The sequence below is a fragment of the Aedes albopictus genome, chromosome 2 (assembly GCF_035046485.1).
Source record: "Aedes albopictus strain Foshan chromosome 2, AalbF5, whole genome shotgun sequence".
NCBI classification, from domain to species: Eukaryota; Metazoa; Arthropoda; class Insecta; order Diptera; family Culicidae; genus Aedes; species Aedes albopictus.
In genome coordinates this window covers 2,320,022-2,336,162 of record NC_085137.1, presented here as the reverse complement: position 1 = coordinate 2,336,162, position 16,141 = coordinate 2,320,022, and the positions used below count along the sequence as shown (strand labels likewise).

The 16,141-nt window shown below is 35.3% G+C and overlaps 2 protein-coding genes across 3 annotated transcripts in view; one reads left to right on the top strand and one right to left on the bottom strand.

Annotated features, from left to right (window-relative positions):
• LOC109411753 (sulfotransferase 1B1) overlaps positions 1-16,141 on the top strand; it is a 155,783-nt gene that overhangs the window by 42,034 nt on the left and 97,608 nt on the right. The window lies entirely within an intron of this gene.
• The window catches only part of LOC109411751 (muscle-specific protein 300 kDa), a 97,302-nt gene that overhangs the window by 19,887 nt on the left and 61,274 nt on the right, over positions 1-16,141 (bottom strand). Inside the window, exons 6-8 of the mRNA XM_062848996.1 lie at positions 13,557-16,127; positions 13,458-13,472; positions 28-13,170 (exon numbers count right to left, since the gene is read on the bottom strand). Coding sequence (XP_062704980.1) covers positions 28-13,170; positions 13,458-13,472; positions 13,557-16,127 — 15,729 coding nt within the window. The remainder of the gene's footprint in view (positions 1-27; positions 13,171-13,457; positions 13,473-13,556; positions 16,128-16,141) is intronic.

The window sequence follows — 16,141 nt, the reverse complement described above, 5'->3', positions numbered from 1 at the left end:
CATTCAATATTAATAATGTATAATTACCTTCAGTTGTCTGAGACTAGCTTCTTGTTCGCCAGCGTTTTCGTCGGTGAATGAAGATATTTTGCCCTCATATTCCAAAATAAATGCGGCAATGTCGTCTGTTTTTTGCAAAAAGTTTTCCCATGTAGTCAACACATCCGTCAATTCTTGATTGATCGTTTTTGTCAAAGCTTCTACATCTTCAAAATCTGATTTTGCTTGCAATAGTTCTTGTTTAACGGAATCGTGGCCTTCCTGGTGTACAATTTGTAGTAGCTTAGTTCCAAGTTCCTGTGCGCTCTCCAGCAAGATTTTGCCTTCGGAGAATGACAGCTGTATTTCTTTCAACCGATTAAGTTGTTCAATAATATGGTTTTTATCACCATGATAGTCTGTTAGTCTCTCAGAATTTGATCTAGTTGTCTTCATCCAATCATACAACTCTTGAAGCCCTTGCTTGAATTTTTCATAGTTGTTGACCTGGTTTTCTAAGCTTTCGACCTCTGTGTTCAGCTTCGATATCAAATCATCGTAATCTTGAAGCAGTTGAGTCACTTTATCATTTCTAATGTTGTCGGATTCGGCAAGCTTTTCTTTTATTTTACCAACAACCTCATTATAATTTGCGGTTTCCCTCTGAATGGTGCGATATTTTTCTAATGCGATTCTTGTATCAGAAAGCTCACTGAAGTTCGTGTTTTCATTCAGTTTTCCGTGGACTTCTTCAATCCATTCCAACAGAACTTTTGAAAGTTTTCCAATGTCTTCCAGTAATGACAAGCGATTCATCAGCTTTTGACGGTTTTCATTAATATTCAGCATCAAGGATTCATAATCCGCTTTAATATTTTCGGTATCTTCGGCAATTTTAGAGGCACCGTTCGATTCCGTATTGAGAACTATTTTTTCTTTAAGTTCAAATAGATAACGCAGTTTGTTTTGACCTTGTTCGAGGTTTTGTCGAATACCTTTAATGATATTCAACTTTGATTCTGTTTCTGTTACAGTGTGAGGAATAGTATCACATTCTTTAATCTTTTCATGCATTCTATCTAGCCAATCCTGGCATTCACCGTAAAGGGTATTATGCTGCTGGTGTTCTTGATAATGTTGTTCAAGTCGTCTCATTGTTTCCTTTGCAATAGATAGCAGCACATTATATTTCGTCGTTAGCTGCGTTACACCGTTGCTGACTCGAGTATCGGCACAAATGTCAAGGAGGACTTGAGCTTTCATATTCAGATTATCAAGCTCACGCTGCCAGTCAAACAAAGTTTGTAATTTTGTCTGAAACTCCTCCAATACACGTTTCTTCTCTTCAAGGCTACTCTGCATCTTGTTGTACTGTTGCATTTCCTCTTCAATATTATTCAACCATTTTTGAGCGATACTGTACTGATCGTCATACTCTGTCCAGCGGACAATGCCGTTTTCAAGAGCTGTTCCTATTTTCTTTAGAGCTAGACAATAGTTGTCAAATTCTTCTTGGAGGATAGCTACTTCCTTCTCTATCGCTTCACATTCTTCCGAGTCAACAATCTGGCATGCTATTTCAGCCTGCTGTAGTGCTTTCTCAAGCTTCTTTTGACCAACAGGAGCATCATTCTCAAGAACTTTCAACTGCGTCATTTTTGAAACCAACGAATCCTTATCACCTCTATAGTCGGTACATTTATTAAGATTTTCTTTGGCGTTTCTTATCCAAGCAGCAAATTCGTTACTCGAGTCAATAAATGCTTGATGTAATTCAACAGTCTCTTTTTGTTTAGCGAAAACCTCTTTGGCTTGCTTGCTTAGGTTTTCATATTTGTGTGAAATTTCGGATGCCGGAGATGTTTGATGAAGATCCGACGCTTTATTTGCAACAGATTGGATCATTGGTTCAAATGAAACTATATCCTGTACAATATCATTGGCTTGACGTAAATTGGCCCTTCTTTCATTCAAACCGCTACTCAAGCTCGTAGGTGTACCAGACTTGAACCTAACAACTTTTTGCTCGCTGACTCGTTGAAGTTTTGATTCTCGATCCTGTATCCATTGTTGAAGATGATTATAGCTAGAGCTATAATCAGCCCACTGCAGTAAGCTTGTTTCTAGATGAACTTTAGCCGTAGACAACTTTTTCACCAATCGATCCCAATTGCTTTGAATATCCTTAAGCTCTGCATTTATTACTTCCTTTCCATCAGATTTAGTATTTTTCAAAACTTTTTCGCCTGTATTGACAGTATTGTTGACAAGATTTTGTCCTTGATCTCTTTGTTGAATCAGTTCTACGACCCTTTCTAAACGTTTTTCCAGATTTTCCTTACTTACATTTTCTACATTATCAGTGGAAAATCTTACAATCTCTTTAGCATTATCAATCCAAGCGTTTGCCTTTTGCAAGTAATCATTGTAATCTCTGTGAAGATCATAGTTTGTTTCTACCTTTTTCAACACATCCTTGGCAATGTTAACTTGAACCTGATAGCGAGAATTCAGATGCCTCATCTGATTACCAATATATGAGTCTAAATGTGATTGAAGTAGTGGAGTGGCAAAGGCATTGAATTTGTCAATTTCTGATTGACCTTTATTTAACCGCTCTACCAAATCGCGCATATCTTTGACTTGTTTTTCTTTTTCTTGTAAATTAGAGGACATGGACAGTTTATTGTTTTTTACTATTATGTCAATTTGCTGCAACCATTCTGACAGACGCTCGTATTCATCTTTATATTCTCTAAGCATTGAAATAGTTTTTTCGAGATTTCGTTTTTGATCACCGATTTCTTTGAAAAGGTTGTTGAAGTTGTTTTTCAACCCATCAATGTCACTTTTGATAGATTCTTTACCCTTAGTAGACGTTGAAGCCATCACTACCTCTCCAGTATGAACTAAATGTTCTACTAGAAGTTCTCCTTGAGCTTTTTTGTTCATGAGAGAATCTAAAGGAGCGACCGCATTGTCGATTGATAGTTTGTCACTGAGCGATTGTTGTTTGACACATGGTAGCTTTTCACGAGCTCTGTTAATCCAATTGAACAGATCGTCATATGCTTCCTTATATAAGCGATGATCACGATATTGATCCTCTCTTTCGGTAAGAAGCTTTTTTATTTGATCGGCGACATAATCAAATTTGCCAAGAATCTGCTGCGCAGTGGACACAGCTTGAGTTTGTTGACCTAAATTACACATTTCGACTACTTTCTGTTTCAGTGGTTCTATTTCGATACGTTCCATACGAATTTTTTCTTCGCTGTTTTTGATCCTGTCCAATTGGGCGCGCTTCTCGGCCATTGTAGGTTGAAATGCTGAGTTAGTTTTGAATTCATTTTCCATCCACTCAATATTTTTGTGAAGATCATTTATTTGGTCTAGGAATCCCGACCATTGATTAATTGCTTCATCTAAATTGGATTTTACATCCAACATTTTCATTGTCAATGTGGACCATTCATCTTGTAAAGCGGTAACAGATCTATTGATTGCTTCGTGACCAGTCGAAGTTGTACAAGCCAGAACTTGCTGTGCCAAATCCATTATGTTTTGAATCTTTGAAGTACCTTCATCCTTGTTCACAATAAACTCTTGTATTAATTTTAATTTACTTTGCAATTCTTTCTCAGAAGTAGTACTTTGATCAGCACAAAAATGAAGTTTTTCTTTCATACCATTCAGCCAATGCTTGCAGTTGGATACTTGAGATTCTAGCTCTTGATGACTTATGACATATTGTTGCCATCTTGCTGCTAGCTCTTTGACACGGTTGGAAGTTTGTTGATACTTGATAGCTAATTCAGATATTTGAGAGTTTCTACTACTCAAATAGCCCCTGTAAAGCTGTTGAGCTTTTTCAGTAAAACTGTCAATTTCAAGTTCCTTTGCTTTGACTTCACCTTGCAGACTTTTCAAATAGTCCAATGTGGCTTTTTTCTCGTTCAGACTAGCTTTCAGATCAATTGAATGTATTTTTGAATCTACATCACGAATCCAATTCATACAGTCTGTACGTTGCTTTTCGTAATCATTCCACTCTAATATTTTGGATTGTAGTTTTTCAATCGTAGCATCAACAGTCACTAACAGTCCTTCCCATTCTTGTTGTGAAATATCAATCTGCAGCCTTATATTGGCCTTCCCTTCATCGCTAGTATCAGGAATAGTTAGCTCACCAAGTGTTCGTATCTGTTCAATTCTATTACTTTCCGACACAATCGATTTTTTCAATTCATTCAATCGGTCCAAATTTGTAAGCAATGATACTTGATCCAGATCAGTTTCACCCCATAGTTCAATTGTGTTATGATTTGCATCGATATAATCAGAGGTTTCTAGCACCACTTTACAATACTGTCGATGATTATTAACAATTGTTTCATATGCTTGCACACAATCTTCACATGTCTTGAAGTACTCGTTGTAGGTTTTGTTTACAGCAACAAAAACTGAATCTACTCCCACGTCTTCTTGTGTTAAATTGTTAAGAAGGTCCTGTATGTTGTTCATTTCAGGTTTATGATTTTTAATATCAGTAAGCAGATCAATGTAAGTTTGTTGCTGAGCTAATTTTTCATCAAGTGTTGGTTTTAAAATCATATCACAAGTCAGGCTTGAACCTATATCATTCAACCACTGCTGAATTTGATCAAGTTTCTCTTTAAACCCAGAAATTTTAGTACACTTGGCTTCACATTGCTTCAAGTATGAATGTATCTCATCAAAGAGTTTTTCAAGTCGCTGCATCAAATCCTGAATCTCATTGCGTAGAACTTGTTGTCCTTGTGTCGCAGTTGAAGTGTATATTTTCTCGCCTAAATCCGACACTATGGTACATTGTACGCTTATCGCATTTTGCTTTGTGAGTAGCATTTTTATTGTTTGCATAACTTCATCCAAATTACTTTGTTGGTTGAACTTGCAATTTTCAAAAGCCTCTTTTATTTGATCTAGTTCAAAAATAGATTCGTCATATTTAGTTTTGTATGTCTTGTGTTCTTCATAAGCTTGCTCACACTTTTTAGAAAGTTCTTTAATGGCATTCTCGACGGACTGCATGCGGGATTTTATTTGCTGCATTGATATTGGAATTTTAGCATCTCCGCTACTTTGTAATAGTTCTGATGATTTGTCGTGCAATGTATCAAAAGCAAGATTTTTGTGTTTAAGTTTTCCACACAGAGTCAGATAGAGTTCGTGTTGTTCTTGTTTCTCAAGCAGAGAGTTTTTCAACCCATATGATCGCATGCAATCTTCAACCTCTAATAAGAATTTATTGATCACATCAAGCTCATTTTTGTATGCATCCCAAAGTTCAATGCGTTTTTCTAGCTCGAGTTTAGTATCGTTAATGGAAGTGCTCAGCTTTCCAATCTCATGTTGTACTTTATTCAATTCCTGTTCCATGTTCAATTTCGCCCCGTAAGAAATAATGCCACTGTTGTCAGTAATAAGTTTGTTTAGATCCGTCAGGGTAACAATTTTAGCTGGCATTAGCTTTTGGAGTTCTTCTACTTTTATTATTTTTTCTTGGATAATTTTTCTACTTCCTGAAATATCAGAAAGTTGCTTTAAATCATTTAGAAGCTCTTCTTGTGAATCAATTTGGGCTTTCAGAAGTTCATTGAAACGATTTAGCAATGATAAAGATCGTTCTAGATCAACGACAATATCACTTGATTTTTGTTTCAATAGTTCATACCGCTGATTAATAGACTCTACTTTGGATATTACATCACCATCTTGATTTCCAAAATTTTGAGTAGTTTTTTCACACAGTGAATCGATTACCCGTTTTTGACTGGAAATTTCTTGCACCAATGCTTTATATTTAAAGAGTTTCGAACGGATCTCTTGCATTGTGTTCCAGCTTTGAGTTTCGCTTGTGTCACACTTTTTCTCAGTAACATCAAGCCAAGCTGTAATTTGTTGCAAGCTATCTTGATAAGTTAACCATTGTACAGATCTGATATCAAATTGTTTTTTCAAATTGTTGGCCGTTGACATGATACTATCAAAGCGATCTCTAATTTCTTTAATATCATTACGTATTACCTCTCGGCCTTGTGAGCTAGATTCAGACAAAACCTTTTCACTTGCCGTCACCAATGCTAGTAGGTAATTTTCCATTTTCTCTTTTTCAATATCTATGTTTTGCATAGTGTTTTTATTAATCTTGGAATCATTTTCTACAGTTAAAAGCTTCACACTGCTTTCAATACTTGATAGCAATCCATCACATTCATTAAGTTTATCAATATAACTTTTATGGTCGTTTACAATATTTTGCGCACGGTTTACTACCTCTCTGCTTAAAACAAGCAGGAGTTGATAACGATTGATGAGTTGATTGATATAAAATTTAACTTTTTCAACACCTGTTTTGCTGAACAAAGCTTGGGCATTAGTGACAAAATCATCGACGTCTCTCTGTTTCTCATTTATTTTTTCCAAGTTGGTACGATATACTTGCAATTGGCTCTCCTTTTCTTGTATAGTATCGTGAAGTTGCTGATCTCTGAAAATAGTTTCCATTGATCTGCACCACTTGGTGAGCTTTTCTAATTGTTGATCGAATTCTGTCCAGCTTGCCAGGCATCGTGTTTGATTATCTGCCGTTTCATTTAAATACCTGTCAAGGTCGGCCATATCGGATTTGATCACATTCATTTCCTCTTCTGCAGCGGAGATCCCCTGAGAAGCTGTGCTCCGTTTATTGACTTCGTGGCATTGTAATAATTGATTGAAAAGATCGTCACCTTTTGATCGTCCTTGTTTTAAACGACTGAGAATTTCAATTCGTTTGATAATTTCTTGCTTTTCGCCTCCTTCGTCGTCACAAGCAGTAATCTTATTCTTTTCCTCAGTGATCCAAACCTTTAGTTTCCCAAGAACATTATTGTAATTATTGTGAACATTCACACATTCATTTAATTTATTGAGAAGTTCATTGGATTTTTGAACGATATTTTGATAGGTATCCTTTATGGATATCAAATAGGATCCTAAATGTTGATCATTAGTCAATGAAAGCAAATTTTGTGCTTTGTTGCAAACTGAGTCCACTAATGCATTTTGAGAAAGAATCTCTTGATGCATCAGCTTATGATTCTGATACTGAGATCGTTTATCCTGAATATTTGATTTTAGTTCAGCAGTAATTGCCATAGATATTTCAATATCTTTCAACCATTTGGAAAGTTGCTCTTGTTGCAAGTTGAATTCTCCCAATTGAAGAATACATTGATCTACTTTTTGTGATGTGTCTTCTAATTTATCAGAAAGTTTCTCCCATTGCTGTCTCAAGTCCGAGAGTCTTGTACGAATTTGATCACGATTTTCTGGGGAAGTTTGACTGGATAATTTTTCTCCTTTGCTTATCAAGTCTTCGAAAGTATTGGCATCATCAAGCCGTTTGTATGCTATCTCTTTAAGATGAATTTGTCGTTTTTGCAATATGTTTAGATCACCAACCAATTGCTCAAATTCATCTAATGATCGTAAGTGATTCACTAGAACGCTTGAGAATTCATCGTATGCTTTATCGAAATCAACTTGATCATTGATGACAGCATTTGCTTTATCGATTGCGTCTGTGCACAAACTCATGGCAGTTCGATATTCGTTTTGAACATGATAGATCTTTACTGAAATGTCGTTGTTTGTTTTCAACGGTTGATATTCCTGAACCATATTACTGATTTGTACTCCATGGTCTTCAATGTTCTTGTGCAGCATTCCTAATTTTGTGATAACATTTTGTTTTGGCTCAACTGATATTTGACAAGATAAGTCTTTAATTTTTGTTTTTGTTTGACTTAGCAAGGCGAGCCAATCGTCCAAACTATGGTTCGCATTTTCGATTTTGTTAAGGTTGTTCATAAGTTTAGATCTAATCGTTCTGCATTTTTCAAAGAATTGTATCCAGCTGTTCTTACATTCTTCAAATGTTCTGAGTAGATCAGAATGTCCAGCATCCGTTGTTTGACTCAACACAATGGTGAATTGATTATATGCATCGTTCAGACTGTCTAAAACAATTTCTTCTTCCACAAGAGTATTGTCAATAATCAATAAATGCTCTTCAATTCTGTTCTTGTTGTAATCAATCTCATCATTGAACACATCATTTGTTTGTGACTTAAGCTTCAAGAGCCAATCGCGAGATTTTTCCAATACGCTATTATAATGTTCATGGTCTTTTACAGCTGTTTCGTAGGCAGTTATTTTTTGTAATAGACTGCTTATAAGAGCAGAGTATTGTTCACACGTATCATTGATGTTCAATAAGGCATCTGCGTTATACAATTTACTAGATCTTTTTTGAAGTTGTTCAACACTTGCTTTATGATAATTTGCATCTTTGAGCATAGCATTACATTCAAATAATGCATTTTTCTTCAGTTGTAAATTTTCACAGGTTTCTGGCATTCTGTCCAATTTGTTTTTCAGATCATTTAGCCATGTAAGGAGTTGGCTATGGCTTTCATCGATCGTTTTTTTGTTAATGATATTTGTTTCCATCTCTTTCAGGATGGAATTGCATTCATCCAAAAGAGCATGATAGGCATTTCGCAAGGCTAAAACTTCCATTCTTATTGCCTCACGACAATCAGGATTAACTTCCACGTACAAATTTTCACCCAAGGAACATGTATCATTGATTGATTGCTCCTGTGCTACTATTTGAGTACGGCAGCTCTTCAATTCATCAATATCTTTGTTCAATACTTTAACAAAACTGCTTACTACTGGCCGAGTGTTTTCGATGAAAACAAGCATATCTTTCATCAACAATTTGAATTGTTTATTTTTGGAATCGACTTCCGACAATCTGTTCAAGAGGAATGAAAAATATTTTTCAAATGTATTAAATCTAGTTTGTAACTGTTGTACAAGAACCATCGCTCGGGATTCTGGATTTATAGCATTTATATTATTTGCTATCTCATGCAGTTTGCTCAAATTCGATCCGAATTTCGTCAAGGCTTCATGAGTGCTGTTTGTTTCATAAATTTTGTCTTCAAGCGTATTCAAATCTATCAAAAGCACCGTTTCCATTTTATGTTTCTTTTCAATCTCCTTCAACCATTGAATAATTTCCGCTGATTTTGTTTCATATTCTTCCCACAGTGCTATATTGGAGTTTAACACGGTTTTTACTTTATTAAGTTCTGATTTCAAATAAGTGAGACCTTTTTGAACTTCTTCTTTTTCTTCTTTAAAATGAGAAATTTTTGATGGAGTCAATACAACATCAAGAGACGCCAGTAGCTCTGAAAGATTTATCAAATTAGCGTCACATTCAGAAATTGATTGTTCGATGTCACATAATGTTGATTTTTTCATCTCTAAATTGTACTTATCGCTGTTCGGTTCAGGTTGACACCAGTTTAATTTTTCCAATTGTGAAGAAATATTTCTATTTATCGTTGAGGCTTTATCTTTGAAAGCTTTTTCGACAGCCTTATTAATTTTGTTTTCTACATCATTGAGGTTGTTTAGTACCATTCCGAAGCGATGTTCCAAATTGTGAACTTCTCGAGAAGTTGTGCTTTCTTTGATGGAATCAAACTTTGTTTCTGCGTTGACAAAACTATTCTTCAAATCCGTGATTTCAATTCCCATTAAATTAATAGCATTGCGAAGGGTTTGTAACTTCTCCAAATTTTTAAGCTGCTTGATGGTATCTAGAGTAACGTCGTCACAATTCATAACATTTTCACGAATGTTATAAAGTTTTTCAATGATCCTTTTGATTCTGTCTTTCAGGTCTTTCTCTGTCTCGTTGTATTCATGCATTTTGGAATTGAGTTTTTCAAAATGTAGCTGGACTGCGGCGAACATAGTTTCAATGTTGGCATCCATTGCTTCAAGGGGTTGAGGTAAACTATCGTTGTTCATTTGCTTGTATTCACACAAAAGGTCGTGAAAATTCCTTTTAGAGTTGAGTTGATTCGGTAGATCGTTTTCATAGTTAGTTATCTTGTGCTCTGTCTCACAAGGATTGTCGAACACACGGTTGAATTGATCATTGGTTGTCTCTAGCCACGCTATAATGTCTCGTCCCAATTCTTCGATTTGCTTATACAAAGCCAACTTGTGATTAAGAGCATTACTATTATCAATCAACTGATCCAGATTTAACTTGAATGCTTCATTATTTTGTTTAATAATCTCTAGAAGATTTTCGCAGTCTAATGGATTGTATTTGCGGAATGATTTAACGATTTCGTTACCCTTGTGCGAAACACCATCAGCATTCTTTTTAATCCTTTTCATTGATTCTGAATTTTTCTTCAACTGTTCGAGCTTATCAATTATTGATTGTTTGTCAGGAGCATTTATAACTGTTGCTTTGTTCACAGTAGCTATATTTTTTAGCTCAGCATTAAAAGCCATATTGAATGTGTTAAAATCGTTATAGTTATCAAGGACATGGCCCAATGTTTCAATAGCTTCATGTATATCACTTTGCATATTGTTCAACTCTTTATCAAGAGCTACAAGAGGCTCTTGAATGCTATTCAACGGAATCCCTTCTTGTTTCATCAATAAAGCTCCTTCGTACTGAATATGTGCTTTTGAAGAACATTCATTATTAAGGCTATCTTTCAAGTCAGATAGCTCCTCCAGTTTGTCACCTATATTGGTTAATCTTACGTTTTTGATAATATCTTTCAATTTATCTGAAATTAAATTCAAATTTGCGATTATCTTCCTTTGTGTTTCATGAAAAGCAGTGGCTCTTTGTTTGATATCTCTTAATTCATTTGTTTTTGCATCACAATGGCACTTTATTTTATCCAATTTGTTTTCCAGATCTACAATCATGGGTATCGCTGAAACTTTGTTACCCTTCTGGTCACATATTTTAACTCTAGGATGAAGCTCAACAGTAATCATGTTTTCCTTCCAAGAATGAATATCTTGTTTATAGTTTTCAATTGTGTTCATCATCTGTTTCAAGTCATTTTCATCGACCAAATCATACTTTACTGCATTGTCACCCATATACTGAATTTGATCTTTGAATCCGCGGTACCAATGCACAAAATCAGACCAATTTTGTAAATAACTGTTGTATGCCTGCAAAGTAGCTTCGATATTCTGATAATTACTAGCTAACGATGTGTAGGTTTCATCTACCACGGCATGATCTTCCACATTAGAAGACAGACTGTCGTGTTTTATTCCGGAATAAATTTCATTGAATGCTTCTTGTTTTCCTACATGCTGTTGTATTAGGTAGTGTACTTTTTGTAGTGCGAGATCAATTTCATCTAGCAGAGTTTCTTCCAAATCTCCTACATTGGTTGTCATTTGATCCATCCAATTGCTGAAGTCGGTCATTTTGGCATTGAAACTCTGTTGAATTACAATGAGTTTATAATATTCGTTGATTAAACGCCGCACTTCATCACTGAGAGTTGATAATTGATCTTTTGGTTCTTGCAACTTATTTTTCAACGCGGGAATTCCTTCTTCTGATATTCCGGTATTGATTTGATCAAAAACATGCACCAGTGAGATAAGTTTGGCTTGCTGCTCAGAGATCTCATTGTTGAACAAACGTAGCGATTTTATGTTGTTGTCTAACTTATCAAGAGGTAAGTGCTCTGATGTTAAAGCCGAAAACTGACGCAATTTATCATTTGCTACATTTACAAATGAATTAATTTTTGTCAACTCAGCATCCATTGTAGAAAAGTTTTGAATAAGTTTATCCATCTTTCCTTTCATATGCTGTACGTTTTCGTGAACATCCGTCAGTGCTGCATAACATTTGTCTACTTCTTCAGTTGGTTTGACACCATATTTAATGTTATGACACAATCGTGACAAATTTTGCAACTCAGTGAATGCATTGCTGCATTGCACATTGAGGTCATTTAATTTTATTTGAAGTAATTTTGCATCTTCAAGTACACAAATCTTGGTTTGCTGGGGAAAATGGATCTGTTCAATCCATGATTTTATTTTTTCGATTTCATTGTTGTATTGGTCCCACATTTCTAAATCTTGACTAACTTGTGCTTTTTCAGCATTAAGCGTATTGTTCAGCTCTGAAAAAGTGACTTGTAAACGTTGTGCTTCATTTTTGAGACGTTTCATCTCGGTTAAATTGCCTTCTTTAGAGGCTAAATCCGAGGCACTTGCATTGAGCATATCCAATGTTTTCATTTTTTCACTCAACACATTCTCTAGCTGTGTTGTTTTTTGAAGTCTATCGGCCGGAGTAATTTGTGGTTGCTTGATAGAAGCCATCATTTTTGGATACACATTACCAGCCCAATTTTTCAAGTTATCTAGTCGCTGTTTGTATTCATTCCATTTATCATTATAGTCTGAAAGATAATCAATACGCTTCTCGACAAAGTTAACAGTATTAAATACTCTGTTTTGTAGTTCAGTCGTTTCTTTTTCCAATGCTTGAACTGCGGTTGGAAGAATAGACGACCCCAACTCCCTACAAAGATCATTCAACTGCAGGAATGATTTGGATGATGCTTGTTTCAAATTCATTGCTAGTTGTTTCTTCGTTTCAAGATCTTGTGTGACACTGGTAGGATCTGTTTGAAGAGGTGTGATGGATCTTAACTCCATTTCTGCCGTTTTTAGTAATTGTTCAATTTTGCCTTTCTGTTCATTGAAATTACTCCATGTTTTTTGAATAGCTCGCAATGTTTTCAACTTGCCCGCAGCTTCATTATATGTATCATTCCAGCTGTTCTCTAGAATTTTAGTTGTTTTGCTGACAAATTCCGGAGCATTCGCATTTTTGCTCAAGTCTTTACCCTTTTGCAGCATTTTCATTATATGTCCTCTTTGATTGTCCAGTTCTTTTAAAGAAATGTTCTGCTGTTCTATCATATTATTCACATTATTGTAACTGTCTGGTGTTGGAGCCTGTTTGCTTTGCATTTTTATTTTGTCCAACAAGTTGCATATTTCTTCTGTTTCATGACGATATGTGTAACACTTTGCAAATATTTCAGTTTTAATCATCGTTGTTTCTATTGTTGGTATAAGTGATTTGTAACGGGCAATCAAAGCTTCAATTTTGTTTTGCTCGATTGTTGCCAGTTCTTCATTTGTGTGATTCAATAAGAAATCCAACGTTTTCACCAACCATTTCATGTCCTCTCTTTTGTTGTCCGCTTCAAAACATATATTCTGTGGAATAAAGAAGGAATCAATTAATAATAACGTATAGTTCATGCTACTGATAAGTCTTTTTGCTTCTGGGGCACACATTACGACTCGATAATTATCACACCGTCGTCGGTACTCAATGAAGATTTGAAAAATTTTCGACAAACCATCACGTTCGGCCCAACATGTTCATTCATGTTCATTCTGAGTGCGCTTAAAATGCACATACATGTTATCAACTTTTCGAATCAAATGCCACATGTAACAATTTAATGTATCAGAATATTGATTCAATATATGAAATTTACCATTAGTTCCCTCAACTTTGGAATGCATTGAAATATACAACAAGACAACATATTATAATACATGAAACATCACAATAGACAACTAACAGTCAAACTCACCTGAAAAGTTTTCTTCTCCTGTTCAAACTGCTCCAACGTTTCTTTTTCCATCATTATTTGCTGCAACGATTGGTCAACACGATCCATCCAATGTGTCATATCTTCAAACTTGTTATGATAAGCATCCCATTGAGCTGGAATTTGATGTAGAATATTTTTGACGTTTTCGATCCTTTTGCACATTTCAATCCATGCATTGTTTGCTAGCTGGTACTGCTGACATAAAACTCGATCATTTGAAAATCGTTCTGCGTAAACGTAGCTTATCTTTTCCAAAGTCGCCAAATTTTTTTCAATTTTTTGTAGGTCATTTGTTTTGAAAAAATCTTCATTTCGCTGAACAATGGTTTCATAATTTTCATTGCAATTGTAGGCTTGCTCTTCAGCGTTCAACTCTTTTTCAATCTGACCCATGTCGCTATAAAAAGCGATTTCATTCAATCTGAATTCGAGCTTCATAAGATGCTTGGGTATATTTGAAATGACTGAGCTCCATTGTTTTTGAAGTGCCTCGATATCCAATATCATAATTTTTTGTTCATTTGGTGGCAGATATTTAAGAAGTTCTTCAGTGTTTGATTCCAGGACTCCGATTATTGTTTGGTCAGCGTTATTGAAAAACTCCAGTTGGTTCAAAACATCACTTTGCTTTTCAAGGGGCACCGTGACGTTTTGCCAAGATTCTGCTTGTCGTAGAAAATTTTCAACTTGTTGATGACAGTTGCTGAATTTTTCCCATGCTTTTAAATTTTCCTGCAATTTATGCTCCCAATCATTGGCGTTATTGATGACATACGCGAATCTCTCATTGAGTTGCTTCATTTTACCAGATAAATCTTTCATATCGATACTATTATCTGTATTAGTTAATTTGAGAAGGTTATGAAAGACATTGTTTTTGCTTTCCAACATTGACTTGTAATACAAGGTTCGATTGAAAAAGTTTTTATGCTTCGAAAGGTTGACTGATGTTTGTTGGGGTTCATTGTTAAATGCATAAGATATCAGAAGATTTTCAGCTTCATCTAGCCAGTCGGAAATTTCCTTTTGGCCGGATTCTAATGCATCTTGTTGAGTCAATATTTGGTGGAAAAGATGAAGCTTAATTGGAATCTGCGCTCGTATGCAAACCAATGCTTCTTTTTCTCGTTTCATTAAAGTCATCATTTTATCTACTTCATCTCTTGAATATTCCTTTATCAAAGCTTGGAAACTTCTACTGACCGATTTGAATAGCTCTTCTTTGGACTCAATTTCACAGGCTATTTGTTTTATCTCAGCTTCAGATTCCTTTATGTCGTTGGTGTTTCTAAGATTGTTTCTCGATAATATAATTTCAGCTTTTTGTATCCAATCGCTAAGAGAAGTTGCATCCTTTTTGAACTTTTGTCTGTGTTGTAAAATATCTCCCACATGAAGATATTGCTTAGAGTACTGGAAAATCTGCTCCCAGTGCAGCGATAGCTGTTTGTATGCGGCTTCAATTTTATTGGCTGTATCATAATCACATGTTGATTTTAAAATGTTGTATGTTTCAGTAAGCAAGCCAAATTTTTCTTTATATGCAGCCAAGCTTTGGAAGAATTCAATTTTCTCATCTTCCGATGTATTCAGCGCAATATGAGCAGCTGCAATCCACTTTTCCAAATCATCTGAAAGATTATTCCAGCGCTTCCAGTGTGATAGCACATCTTCTAGCATTGTCTCAGTACAGATCAATCGAGAAGATACGTTTTTCCATCTATCTTCAATTTCACGAAGAAAAGTGTCAATATTATATTCCTCTTTTTTGGAAATGTTTCCATCAACTTTGTATTCATCGATAACCTGTCGCATGTCAATTAGGGCTTTTTCAAATTCTTGCATTATTTGATTCCTAGTAACAAAGCTTTTTAACTGCTCAAGCGACTGCTTCACGACATCTTCGTTATTGTATTTTACACCGTTGATTTTGTTATCCAGTAGATTCAAGAACGCAATCAGGCAGCATTTGTGCTCAAGAAATTTCAGTTTTATTCTGCGTTGCTTGGCAATAATTTCAATATCACATAACCTTCTCTCTAAGTTTGCAAGCTGATTCTCCGGGATATTTTTTGCAGCACTAGTATGTTTTATTTCGTTGAACGTTCCATAAACTTCTGGATAGGCAGCAAAAAATTGTTTATGTGCCTCTAATTTTTTGCTGATAAGTGACGCAGTTTCCTCATTCATATTGAAGGGAATGTCACTATCATTTAATAGTTTTTCGCCATTGCTCAACCATAAACCAATAATACCAAACTGACCAGCTAGATTGCAATCCAAATACCATAACCACTGCTGTAAATGTTGCTCAAGTCGGTGCCAGTAGTCATTCAAATCATCTACTTCTGGTGTTAGTTTTCCAGCATGAATGTTCTTTAATCTTTTGTAGACACTCAGTTTATCTAATTTCTCCTGATTTAGTTTTTCGCGCATGTCATAATTGTTAGGGTAATTTCCATTCAAGTTGTCATAATGACGTACTGTAGAGTGAAGCCAACTCAACAACCCGAAAAGTTCTCGTTCACTTTCACTCTTTGAGTTTATATTCTGGAAATAACAAA